This window comes from Notothenia rossii (assembly GCF_949606895.1).
Source record: "Notothenia rossii genome assembly, chromosome: 10".
NCBI classification, from domain to species: Eukaryota; Metazoa; Chordata; class Actinopteri; order Perciformes; family Nototheniidae; genus Notothenia; species Notothenia rossii.
The window spans coordinates 60,832,781-60,846,187 of NC_136908.1; the positions used below are offsets into that span (position 1 = coordinate 60,832,781).

Genomic DNA, 13,407 nt, shown 5'->3' on the forward strand with positions numbered 1-13,407 from the left:
CTTTACAATATAAGGGAAGGTTAGGGTGGGGGGTATAGGACTATCAAACTTGATCAACCGGCATGGATTGATGGGGGGGGGGGGGCTATGAGTAGACAAGAGGAGAAGAGATGAGTTTTGAAAAGGGACTGGAATACTGTGAGGGTCTCAGAATAGAGATCTTTGCATCGATATGTTCAAAAAGTTTTTTTTCAAAATGTAAAAAAAAAATATAAAATTATAAATAGCAAAAAATTGAATACAAAATATTTCTAGTGTGAACCAAAATATAATACTAAATATTATACAAGTGATTTTTGGCCTAAATGGCATAATAACATATTATTCTAATACGGGTCCTTTTTGACCCACTTATGGAAGAGTGTAGGGTCCAGTCACTCGTCTAAGGGTTAAGCCCTGATCACTTTCAGCGTACCTGTTCGGTTTTCCTAGCGATGAGATTGCCGATGGTTTTGCTGAAGAAGCTGGCCAGGAGAGGGTTGAGGGGCGGGTCCTGCTCCAGGAAGTGATAAAGCACCTCGAGGAGAGACTCGTCTGCGCCTAATTTGTCGTTTATAAGCGACACATCTGACGTCAGGAGCTCACAAGCGATATTTGGAAACCTTTAAAAAAACAAACAGAGATGGAAGTTACACACAAACAATACTTACAAACCTGTACATTTATATACACATGTATGTACTTAGATACTCCTGTGTGTACCTGTACACCTATTTAGACACATAAGGCCAAGGAAGGCAGGGTTACATCACACTATCAGAGTCTTTGTGTCCTCTCTGTCCATGATGGACCCTTTAAATTATCTGTCCTTGGTCAGAAAGTGTATCTTTCTAACCATGTTATATTCTGCATTCTCCCATGTTTACATCCTGAATAAGATAGAACTTTATTTATCCTAAAGGAAATTGTTGTGCCAGAGTTTAGGGCTGAACGATTAATCAATTTGAAATCGAAATCGCGATTTTAAATGATGCAATTATCAAATCGTAAAGCCTGCGATTTATTTATTATTATTATTTTTTAAGTTTCTTTTTTTGTTGTTCTTGTGTCAGTCATCCACACCAATCAGAAGTGCTGTGCTCCACATGTACCAGTCATTGTTAACCAATCAGAAGTGGCCCATGATAGAAGGTGATAGACAGATTGATCCAATCACCTGCCAAATATATTTGAAATACTTTTCCAAACGGCTTCCAGTGGAGCTTTCCTAGATGGTTTGGTGAAACAAACCATCGCTTAAAAACAAATATCGCAAATCGAATCGCAATCGCTGTCAGAAAAATCGCAATTAGATTATTTCCCCAAATCGTGCAGCCCAACCAGAGTTACAAAAATACAATAAACACAGCAGCATAATAGTAAAACTGTACACTAACAGTGCAGTAAAAAGAGCAATTCAATATCTACAGGAAACATACAGTCACATAATTAAAGTAAATATTAACAGTATTCAGTAGAGCAAAAAAACTTAGCGGCAGGCAATTACATTCACGTTATTAATAATAATGACATTGCACATGTTATCTAGCAGCGAGTGTTTTGTAAAGATGGTAATGATATTTAGATTGCAGTGTTGGTGTGGAAGTTCTCAGTTCCCTTTATCCCTGAGCACATGTTTTTGAATGCTCACTTAAAGCGGCTCCTCTCCTCCAGGTCGGCGGGGGGCTCTGTGGTGATGAGGCTGACCAGCTCCTGCATGCAGTGGTCCTGGGAGAGGAAGAGGAGCAGCCGGCGGTTCTGGGCTTTGCACTCCTGCAGGACGTCATCCTCCTCCATCAGCTCTCTCAGCGACACGTCCTCCCTGTCCAGCAGCTGGTCGATGTGGGAGGTGGTGTGCAGGTCGAACTTCCAAAACATGGTGGCCGCTGGGACGGGGGACACAGCCCTGGGAAATGGGATAAGAGAGTAAGGAGGGGAGGGGAGGTAAAGGATTGTAAAAACACGTAGGTAGAGGAGGAGGAGGGAAATGCAGAGAGGCCCAGCAGTAGCCACAACAAGAAAATAAAAAGGGTAACAAAGGAAAGGGAAGAGTGGACGCGTAGAAGGGGAAGGAAGCAGAGAAATGCATGTAAGTATAGATGTGAGGTAGAGGATTAAACCAAAAATAGCAAGAACAACAAACAGCACTATCACTTGTTTCGTTGCAGTTGTATATTTCTTAAGTGTAATTTGGCTTGGCTTCCTATTTTTTTATGGACATGCTTTTATTTTGAAGGAGAGTTTGCGCTGTTGACAGGAAGTTGTTGTTGTTGCTATGGAAACAACGTGACGGAGATTAACGGAGAAAAGCAATATCTACATATAAAGACGGAGAAAGTAAACGATAACGTTAATGGTTAAGTGTTAGCACCCCCCGAACAAGCTCTTACGTTGATATTGGAGATTTCAATAAATTCAATTTGAAAAAAAACGGGGAAAAAAACGGAAAAAAAACAAAAACGAATATCCGAATAACGAAATCCGAATAGTACTCCAACGAAAGAATATTCGGATATTCGGGTACAGCCCTACAACCTATTAATCTACTTGTAAACCTTATTTTCCAATAATATTTACTATGATCAAACTATAATGATTAATGTAGGGTATGTAAAGGCTTGAAGGCTTTATGGAGATTTTCATCGTTTTCTTTCAAATAGGAACAACTGTTTGTATCATGTAATCAGAGCACTTAAGAAACGGCCAATATTTGTTATAGTTTGAGGAGCTTTAGGTTAAATTATGAAGTGTTGCTGTTACGTTATATGGATGAGGTGACATCTGGTTCAGAAATGAATCAAGTATTTTTGGCAAAAGTACTACATCCAATAAAGTAAACGAGGTTATAGGTTAAGGCAGGGGTTTTCAAAGTGTGGGAAGATGAGCCTCCCCTCAGAGAACATAAGAACAGCCGCGCCCCACCCTCCCAATTATTATTGTTGCTATAAGTGGTGAGGTCCAGTAAGAGAAAATGTCATTAAATTGAGCACGCCATTTGAAATGACTCCGACTGTTTCTCTCTTCTTGTCTCGTTTTTTTAATGTATTTATTGACAAAGCATTTAATATGTTCATTGCTATCTGGATGTTAAGAGCATTCCATGGAATATAACAAAAAGTGTTTCTGAAGTGAATTACCTACCCCACCTTTAACTAGTGTAGAGCCGATGAATCGGAGTCGGAGGCGTGTTTAGTATGGAGCTCCACACTTTATTTTCCATTAGGTTTACAGAGGAAATGATAACTTGCTACCTGCTACTGTCAAGCTAGAATGACAACACCAACAAGGTACACTCTCCGACATGCCCATGGTGCAACACACACTATATACCACGGTGAATTATGTCCCATAATGTTCCACCACACAAGCCGGATTTCACTGTTTCTCCTTATTTTTTTCACACGCTACGCCTCCCCTGAAGCTCTCTGGCGCCCCCCGGGGAGGCTCGCCTCACGCTTTGAAAGCCGCTGTGTTAAGGTGTTCCAGGTAATTGTAGGCATAGACTATCATATCAGAAGAAAAAACGAGTAAAAGGCTCACACGTACCAGTGGATGAAATATGGATATCTTTAATCAGACCTCCCCCACGGGCAGGCAGGCATTTGTGTTTGTGCAGACGACAGAGAGTGTGGCGAGGCCTGGCATTTATCAGCATGGGTCTCCTCTTAAAACGCAGGCCTCTTTAGGAGATGAGACTCTGAGAGGCTCACCATAACCTGCACAACACAGAAAACAGCAGACGACATTATTATTCAACTGTGCAAAAGGATATCAGAAAGGACAACGTGTTGACATACCATTCTGATCTGCACCAATACGGCGTGTGAGTGTATATTGAACACATTTGTATGTATTTTTGAACTGTTCAGTATCAACATATTTGATATAACTTAAATAATTATTGTGTTTAACCTCACAACAGTTATTTAAGGGTCAATCATTATAAAGCTATGTCAAAAGTATCTCAAATGATGGAAAACGAGCATGTTGAGTCTAATCTAGACAACTTAACACACCAGCGGTATGGCTTTATCAAAGCTAACATGTCTCTCATAGCAGCATGCTAACAACTTTTGATCGTGGAAGTAAAACCCAAGAGGGAAATTGAAGTGCTTCCTCTTTTTCTATTTTCCTGAGGAGGACCCTTCCCTCCACATGCAGCAGCAGCGTCCATCTGGCATACATTTACAGAGTACACAAGTGCAATAATAACCCGCTGAACGCTCCCTGTGGACACGGAGCAGGAAAGCAAATGCTTGACTTTACATCTAAAATAGAACACTCCAGAGGCTACCTCAACAAAAACAGTCTACTGGCATATTTGCAGGCGATGAAAAGAGGAACAACAGCACACATGTGAAGGACACTTGTGTTGTTTGGATGTTGTGGAATAACAAAAACTATTTCCAAAACCGTGAAATACAAGCAAAAGGGAATTCCACAGAGACACCTAGAGACAAACAACCTACACTTCTGAGGACCAACAACAGCTTCAGTTCTCTCAGCCTGTTGCTGCTTACTTGCACTGAAGTTGTAAATGTATGTGAACTGACACCAATGGCTTTGCTTGTGCTTTTTAATATGTTATCTTCTTCCATGAACGTCATGTATTATCTTTAAGTTCGATAGCTGTCAGTAAGTAAACAGTCACTTTAGACTTTTGTAACTTGGGCCCTTTTTTAAACCTGTGAGAGCTAATGACCATTCATACTAACTGTAACAAATGTGTAAATACCTGTGTAATATATACTTAAACTTGTACTAAGCTTACCTGGCTGCAATCACACTACATGCAACAGTTATTTAAAGAAAATAAGAATGTTTTTTTATATATTAATTAATATTTAGCTATTTCTGGATCTTTCCTTTTGCTGTAACAATGTACATTTCCCCTCTATGGGACTAATAAAGGTATTATGATTCTGGTATATTAAACGATACATATCCACTAACCGGTAACAGAAAATGCTGTACCTGTATATCTCCTTTATTATATGTTGTTACAAAGGAGTTATACACGTACAGCATCGTTGTAACGTTGTTTGTAATCTCTAACAGTAAGAAATGCAGCAGTTTTGCTAATGTAATGTTAACTGAGCACCCATTCTCTTGGCATGAGGTGAACATCAACTGACTCTCAGTAGGAGCTCAGATTTCTGTTTACTTCAACTCCAGTGTTAGCACCACCACCACCACATAATACAAGATAAAAAGCTAGTTTACTTTACACTAATTGAAAAGTTGTCTCGGCTAATTAACATTTGTCACAGTTGTTTAAATGAGAGCTCCATCTGTTCTTTTTTAAATTAACCTGAGCTGTGTGTAACTAGATTTGAGAAACTCAGCAAAGCTTTGTATGGCTGCACTTAAAAACACAACTTAACTGAGCTCAAGCTTGTTAGTGAGTTAGTTAACTTTGCTAGACAATAAGGAATGTGTTGCAGACGTGCTGTATTATAAGAAGCATTAATCTGTTTATATTTCACACATTTCTAAAAACCTACCTCTTAAAAAGCTGCACAGCACTCCACTTTAAAATATAACATACTACAGGTGGCATTTATGAATTGAACAAAGTTATTTTGTATATTAACATTTGCTGTAAATACTTGTTAACATTATTTGTTCATGTTTGTTTTTATATATATTTTTAATGTTATAATCGTTCTATTTTCGACCTTTTCTTACAACCTATTTCCTTATGTTGTCTTAATGTTTGCACCACAATACACCAATTCATTGTATGTTTTAAAGTTACTGCCAATAAACTTGATTGTGAAAATAACACAGTACATGTCAACCAGCTGTAGCTGTTAATTAATAAACGATTATAAGTTAAGTAATAACTAATATCTTAATGGATTCCTTGGTAAAAACTTAGCAAACAAATTAGCTAACGTTTTTTTGGGTTATTTTTTGAATATTTATATTTGCTGTAAATTCTTGTTTTTATAATTTTTTAATGTTTAATAGTTTTTTTTTATATTTTATTGTTATAATCGTTCTATTTTTGACCTTCTTTTACAACTTATTTCCTTATGTTTGCACCATCACATACCAAAGCAAATTCCTTAGATAATAAACTAGTTCTGATTCTGAAAATTAAACAGCCAACTGTAGCTGTTAATTAATAAACTATTTTAAGTTAAGTTATCTAACATCTTCATGGATCCCTTTGTTAAACTCAACCGATTACTTTCACAATCAACGTCTAACCTTTGCATTTAAAACACTTAGCTAACAAATTATCAGCCGTTGACTTTAGTTCCTCCTTTCCTCTGATTAGCACCTAAGCTAATTAGCCACTAATAGTTAACGTGTAGCTGAACTTAAATATCTCTCAAACTTAAGTCCAACTTTACCCGATACAGAAGCAGAGTTACCGACAACTAGGGACACAAACTCATGACCAACTTACCTTTGATTGAAAGTCCTCTGCTATTCCTACCGTCTGTTTCAGACTGTGAGCGAAATGTGATTTGTTATGAAAAAAGGCGACAGCTACAGTTAGCTTAGCTCAACTTAGCTACCGTTAGTCAGTTAGTGTCTTTGAAGTCTGTCAAATAAACACTTCCCCGACCTTAACGCGTCCTTGACATTAATAACTATACCTCAGTCGGATAAAGAGTGTATAATTCGTCCAAAGTAATTTAAACGCGGTGCTAAGTTTAGCATGCAAAGCAGGAAAAACTCAGTCATATTTTTCGAATCAAAATGGCGACATGGTTACGGGAGCGCGCAGGAGACCTACACCGGGGACGCGCACTGACTTCAGACAGTGGAGCTTCTACTGAAGGAATGATGCGACACTATTTTGTTATAAAGTCAATTCAATTAAAAGTAAAATATTTCTATAATAAAGTCTTACAATGCGTATATAGTGGCCTATCAACGTGCCACAGTAAAAAGTTAATTATTTATGGTATTTAAATCAAACAACACTAACATATTTGCAGTTTATATCCTGGATTTTACTAAAAGATGTGCAGAGGTGCGATGGGAACAAGTACTAAGATTATTTAAAAGCAGAAATACTACAAAAATAAATTACAAGTGAAAGTCCTACATTCTAAATTGTGGTACAAATTTTTAGCATTAAAAAAACACTTCAAACCAGATAATGGCCATTTTAAGAACCAGACATAGCCTATAGTGTTTATTCTCATTCTATATTACATCAATATAGTTTACTTCTTACCTCACCAATTATTCCTATTGTTTTAACCAAGAGCCAAGAAACTATAATATAATATATTTTCATCATAAGAAACAATTATGCAAGAAACGTCTCTCTGTATTAAGACTGTTAAAAAGTAGTGTTTACGTGATATAATATTCTTTAAAACATTAATACCCAGTAGAATAGGTTTATTATGATAAGCCCTTAGTAATACACAATTACAACATATTATACACACAGGGATACAGAGTAACAAAATAGCATTAAATATAAAAAAAATACTAGTGGAGCCTTATTTTTGTAATTCAGAGTAAAAATGTGCTATATTTGGTTTAAAAACACTCAATTTCTTCTTGTGAATGCGACATTTCCCCCAAAATAAAGTCAGTGCTGTAAAAAAAAAACATTACTTGTATCTAATCCAGCTTTTTACTAACTTTTTTTTCAAAACTTAATTGAACAATTATTCCAAAACATCATACAAAAGGCACATACACATCAGTGTTCATGACATTAATTTAAAACTGAGGGCATTATGAACAGAAAACAAGGACTTTTTTACTTTTGCACAACTTCATTATGTATTATTTCATGTAATTAAGAAAAGCAATTAATAACTTTCTACTAACTTTACTTCTCTCTCCTTTCCTGCTTCCTCTTTCTCCACCTCTACTCATCGCCTTCTCTCTCCCACAATGCATTGCGTTCACTCGTTGGATCATGGACCAAAGCGGTAAGCAAAATACTCAGCAGGGCGTTAGCAAAACTTCATTTATGGGATGTATTCTCCACCATGCATGTGTACCTCATGTCGTCTTAGCTATTCAAATCACGACTTATCATACTTTCTTCAGACGGGTTTGCTACGACATCCCCGTATCGTCCAGAGAAGCGTTATAAAGCTAGCATGCTACAGGCTAATGTTAGCTAAGAACTGGCTAACGTTTCAACTGCTGTGATCACAAAAAGTTAACGTTAAGTTCTTAATTCATCGTTAAGGGTTATTGCAGTGTTGCAACTGATTTACGCAGTTACTACCTGAAGTTGAATGGCAAACATTGCATTTCCACATGTTTTGGAGGCGTAACCGATAGATGCGACTGACTTGGGGGGCGCGAATGCTACATCACCAACGTTAGCATAATGCTAACTGCTGCAAGCTGACATTACTTCAAGAGATTCAAAGGTTTTATTATCATATGCACAGTAGCTAAAGTGTAGTTATGGCAATGGAAATCTTAAGCTCCTTCAACAATGCTACATAAATATATATAAGACATAAAACAAAACAAATAGTGCCAAAAGAAACAGAACCAAAAATAAATAGTGAAAGAGGATGTTGCAAGTGACTAATGTGCAGGAGAAGTAAACCATATACTATATATTTAAATATACTCTCTGTAAAATGGACTAATATGAGCTAAAAGCAGAATGCACAATTAAATACTGTACATTGTAGTAATAAATACATAATGTGAAATGCAAACAGTTTTAAGTTATGAAGGCTCAGGAGTGTAGCACTTATATGGCCTGTGGGATAAAACTGTGAGCTAATATTACTTATTACATGTATTCAGAATATGTGCTGAAATGTAATTCCTCTTAGATGTTTAGCTTATGGTCCTCAAGACATACCGCTAGGCCCTCATACAGGAATTTAATTTGTTTCATTAGTCTGTCCCAGAGGTGGAAGCAGTACTCAGATCCCTTATTTGAGTAAAAGTAGAAATACTAAGTCCAAAACATACTCCACTACAAGTAGAAGTCTTAAGTGCGAGATGTTACAGAAGTAATATCAGCTAAATGTACTTACAGTATCAAAAGTACTCAATATGCAGAATGGTGTTTTTCACACAATTATATATTTCACATCAGGGCATTTTAAGGTTGAAGTTTGTCAATGTGAAGCCAATTTTGGATACTCAAAATTAAAATGCTGGTTTGTATTGTTGTATATCGGTAGTGCAGTTCTGCATCATATCGTGTAAGCAAAACATCCTTCTTTTATATACTGTCATTAGTGTCATATCATTTGGAACAATAATAACAAATGGGTGAAACTCTGACTCTGTTCATTTGGTGGCTTATTTAAAAACCTTTGCACTATAACACACATTTTAACACCGTTTCTGTGTACCTTTTCCCCCGGCAGACAATGATCTTCAAGGAAGTGATGGTTCTGGGTGTTTGGGTGGCCCAGATGTTCGCAGACGAATCCCCATCAAACTCATATCCAAGCAGCCCTTAAGGAGCAAACCTCCACCCCGCACCCAGAGACCCAGCAGCAGACCCCCGAAAGTAGAGCCTGGAGAAGATGGTAAGCAGGAGCTATGGTGCTACCATGAGTGTCTTTCAGTGAGTTGTGGTGACTCCTCTTTGCCAAAGCAGTTGCACATTAAACATTCAATATCAGGAGAAAAATCATGGTTACTTCATGCTGTTTGCCTTCTCTCAACTCATCTAGTATGGCAATCTTGATTTCCTGTAACCCTTAAAGGTCCCATGTCGGCCATTTCTACTGATCATAATTCCATTGTTGAGGTCTACTAGAATAGATTTATGTTGTTCAATGTTCCAAACTCACATTGGTTTCTCATACAGCATCTCTGTAAAGTATGTGTATTCACTCTCTGTCCTACACGGCTTGTTGGAGCTCCTGCCCCCCCCCACCAGTCCACCACCATTACAGCGGAACATCAGTGATTATGTGTTACAATGGCGTTAGCAACCAGAAAATGACACCAGTAATGACAAACAGATGAGAATGCTGCATGGGTCTGTGAGCTGGGATCATTTCCTGCTTGCTGCGTGGGATCAGCGAGACATCGCGAATGGGCGGTGGGGGGGGTGCAGCACCCCCATCTGCGAGGCTCAACTAGCACCCGCACCCCCGAACGCGGCGGACCTAGAGTGTAAGCGCGTCACAGTTTTGCCGCTGAGAGAGAGTGTGTGTTTGAGGAGCTCCACGGATTGGTACCCAGGAAGAAAAATAATTATACTTTGACGTCCGTTAATATACCTGGGAGGCCCGCCCAAGTAAAGTCTGTGTGGGAAACCCTGCTATCTTACCTGTTCTTATGCAACTCGCAAATATCTCTCTCTTCTCTCTTTTCTATCTCTCTTTTCTCTCTCTCTCAATGTTGGTGCGCAAATGCTCCTTTTTTCAAATTATCCACTGCTCCTTTTTTGGCGGGGGGTGTGCACCAGTTATGTGCAGCCCTCTACATAACGCTCAAGGGGACGGGTAATAACGAGAAAAGCATGACATGGGACCTTTTAAAGCTATTGGTTTTATGCGTGGTCACAGAGATGTAAATTGAAGTTAGTTGATATTTTTATTTGAATCCATGACTTTCAACACACCGCCATCTGGTCACAGTCTTATCAAGACCCTTGGTCACTTCCTGGAGAAATGTGAATTAGACGTGTGGGCTTTGAGTAAGGATTTCTCTGTTTTCCCTGAACTGCATGATCATTTTTTGTCTCATGTGTTTTACAGAGAAATTTGGCTTCAAGCAAGAGGAGAGATTTGATTGTGGAGCTAAAGCTGGTGACGTCTTTGCAAATCAGAGAAGATTCCCCCAGGCACTGTTTTGGGACTTTAAGGTAATCACTTGTGAGGAGTGAAACGAAGCAACAGCCAGTTTAGACTCATAATGCAAGAAGTTGTTGTGATGTCAGACAAAATGCTTCCTAGTGAGAAATAATCCGACTAGACCAATCCTTATTACTAGTCGAGTGACATCTAAGTAACTGTATATGAGGGAATTTTAAATGTTGTTACCTTCCTCTTTTCCCCATTTTAGTTGCATTTGATTGGAGAGAAGGATGACGTACCCGTTCACTTTTGTGATAAATGTGGACTTCCTATCCAGCTATACGGACGGATGGTATGTATTCATTCCTGTACCGGACCTGCTCAGTAGGCAGTCACTGAAAAAGGTTCATGTGTAACTTTGTCCTCTTCCTCCTCAGATCCCCTGCAAACATGTTTTCTGTTATGACTGTGCATTGCTTCATGAGAAGAAAGGAGAGAAGATGTGCCCGGGGTGAGACATCTTCTTTATTTGGTGATATGTTGTGGTTGTGGCGTTTTGAACGTGTAAAAAAATAATACAAAAAATAATAATGAAATGAAACGTAAGAATTCTGATACTGTACAAACTTAAGCAGTAATCAATTGATAAACACAAATATTATTGACTTACAAATGATGTATAAACAAGCTACCAACAACTTATTGACACATGTTGACAGTGAAAGATACCAATCTCTTATCAGTGTGAATCTGTGCTGTTTTTCCTTCTTACCCTGTTTGACACCGACCCTCTCTCCCCAGCCTCACCATGTTCAGCTGCACAGACCCGGTCCAGCGCATCGAGCAGTGTCTGCGCGGCTCGCTCTACATGTGCAGCGTCGTACCTGGATGTAAGCGCACGTACCTGTCCCAGCGAGACCTGCAGGCGCACGTGAACCACCGTCACATGAGGGCCCCCAAATCCTCCTCTGGCCGCCAGGACCCCGTCCACCTGCCCCCGCCTGCCTCCGAAGTCCTGGACCGTTTCCGCGTTCCTCCTCCTCACTTAGCCAAAAACCACGTCCACCTGCCCAACCCTCTGCAGCACGGCAGCCACGACCCTTACAACCAACCACCGCCACCTGTCGCTCACGAAGCCCCGCCCGCAAACGCTATTGGAGCCGAGACATTCCGCATCGCCACGGTGACGACACGAAAACACAGCAATCTCATCACGGTGCCGATTCACGACGACTCTTCTTCTTCACGTGACGCTGGACCGGGCCCCACGCAGCAGCTGCAGCAGCAGCAGCAGCAGCAGCAGCAACAGCAGCAGCAGCAGCAGCAGCAGCAGCAGCCGCCCCCCCACCATCACCCGGGGGATTATCCCGGTCAGCCGCCTGTAGGACCCCACTCCCACCACATGATGGCGCCACCACAGCAGCACTTTGGCCCCCCGCCTCCCCCACCACCTCCCATTAATCACCCCATGCAGCATCCTCCCCAGGCATCAGGTACGCCTCACATGGTGTACAACCAGGCCCCTCTTCCTCCCATGTCCTCCGCTCCCCCGCCAATCACCCCTCCACCGGGGCACATCATGGGTCAGATGCCCCCCTATATGAACCACCCTCCCCCGGGACCCCCACCCCAACACAGCGGCCCCCCTGTGAACGCCCCACCGCCTCATCACTACAACCCAAACTCCATGCAGCAGTTTCCAGAGGACCAGGGCACTCTTAGTCCTCCATTTACCCAGCCAGGAGGCCTCAGTCCTGGGATGTGGCCGGCTCCCAGAGGGCCCCCACCTCCACGAATGCAGGGTCCTCCTCTCCAGGGCCAAATGCCCGGACCCCACCACCCAGATCAGGGTCGCTACCGACCTTATTATCAGTAAAACAGCCGACTGAACGACCGGGATCCTCCTGCTCCACACCACTCGTCTGATGATGTGATCGTAGACCTCAGGGTTACAGCATACACTGAGAAAACTGAACCGTTGACTTTCATTAAACGTACCAAGTCAACAGATTCCACATTATTGTATCAACTCTAACATCATACAATTATGTGTAATTTGTTGACATATTTCATTTAAAGTTAACGATTGAGTTTTTTCCAATAGGACTTTCATTTTGATATGACATTTGCCCTGAAATCTGTAAATGCTGCACATTTTAGTTGAACATACAATAGACTTTGAGGAGAGCAGCAATGTCCTATTTTCTTTTTGTTTTTTAAATAGTGTAAGGTAAATATTTCTGTATATATGTCGGCTGATTTCATGCATTGTGTACATGTACATTGAAAAACGCTTACTGTGTCTCAATAAATTTTTAACAGCAGATTGAAATCTCCTCTCTGCTTGACGACGAGTTTTTGACAAGTATAACATTTGAACCCTTAAGAAGTAGTCATTACATCTTTGTGATTAAAACAGGTTTTCTGAAATGTATGTTACTTTTTAATATATTCACATATGCCTGGTTCTTATAAAGATGATATGGAAGTACTAATTTTTGCAGAAAACATTAATCATCCTGCATTTATCAATGAAACTCATGTTAAAAACAAAGACTGCAGCGTTTCCCACAGAACTTGATTCTTCGCCCGCCCCCCCCCCCCCGTTCATGGCTACTGTAGCAGACAACGTTCTTGTTGCTCTGTGTTGCGTTGTTAATGAGTGAGACACCAGAGTTGAGGATCTGTGGGGTTTATTCTCCCAAAAATA

General features: G+C 40.2%; 2 protein-coding genes across 4 annotated transcripts in view; one reads left to right on the plus strand and one right to left on the minus strand.

Annotated features, from left to right (window-relative positions):
* Positions 1-6,740, minus strand: part of ppp6r2a (protein phosphatase 6, regulatory subunit 2a) — a 29,324-nt gene extending 22,584 nt beyond the window's left edge. For 2 of the 3 annotated variants that reach the window (XM_079653701.1, XM_079653699.1), the window contains exons 1-4: positions 6,398-6,740; positions 3,526-3,695; positions 1,631-1,885; positions 416-602 (exon numbers count right to left, since the gene is read on the minus strand). In XM_079653701.1, coding sequence (XP_079509827.1) covers positions 416-602; positions 1,631-1,857 — 414 coding nt within the window. In that variant the 5' untranslated portion in view covers positions 1,858-1,885; positions 3,526-3,695; positions 6,398-6,740. The remainder of the gene's footprint in view (positions 1-415; positions 603-1,630; positions 1,886-3,525; positions 3,696-6,397) is intronic. The other variant, XM_079653700.1, reaches the window with a different exon arrangement.
* Positions 6,741-7,815: 1,075 nt separating this feature from the next.
* cbll1 (Cbl proto-oncogene-like 1, E3 ubiquitin protein ligase) lies at positions 7,816-13,021 on the plus strand. Its single transcript, XM_079654013.1, has 6 exons — positions 7,816-7,892; positions 9,312-9,476; positions 10,659-10,765; positions 10,966-11,049; positions 11,135-11,208; positions 11,499-13,021. Exons 1-6 carry the CDS (start codon positions 7,880-7,882, stop codon positions 12,571-12,573), a joined length of 1,518 nt encoding a protein of 505 aa, XP_079510139.1. The 5' UTR covers positions 7,816-7,879; the 3' UTR covers positions 12,574-13,021.
* The last annotated feature ends 386 nt before the right edge of the window (positions 13,022-13,407 follow it).

Excerpts from the sequence above, each read along its gene's own strand:
- cbll1 (XM_079654013.1), top strand. Across the intron at positions 10,766-10,965 it reads CACTGTTTTGGGACTTTAAG|TTGCATTTGATTGGAGAGAA; the intron begins GTAATCACTTGT and ends TCCCCATTTTAG. Across the intron at positions 11,050-11,134 it reads TCCAGCTATACGGACGGATG|ATCCCCTGCAAACATGTTTT; the intron begins GTATGTATTCAT and ends CTTCCTCCTCAG.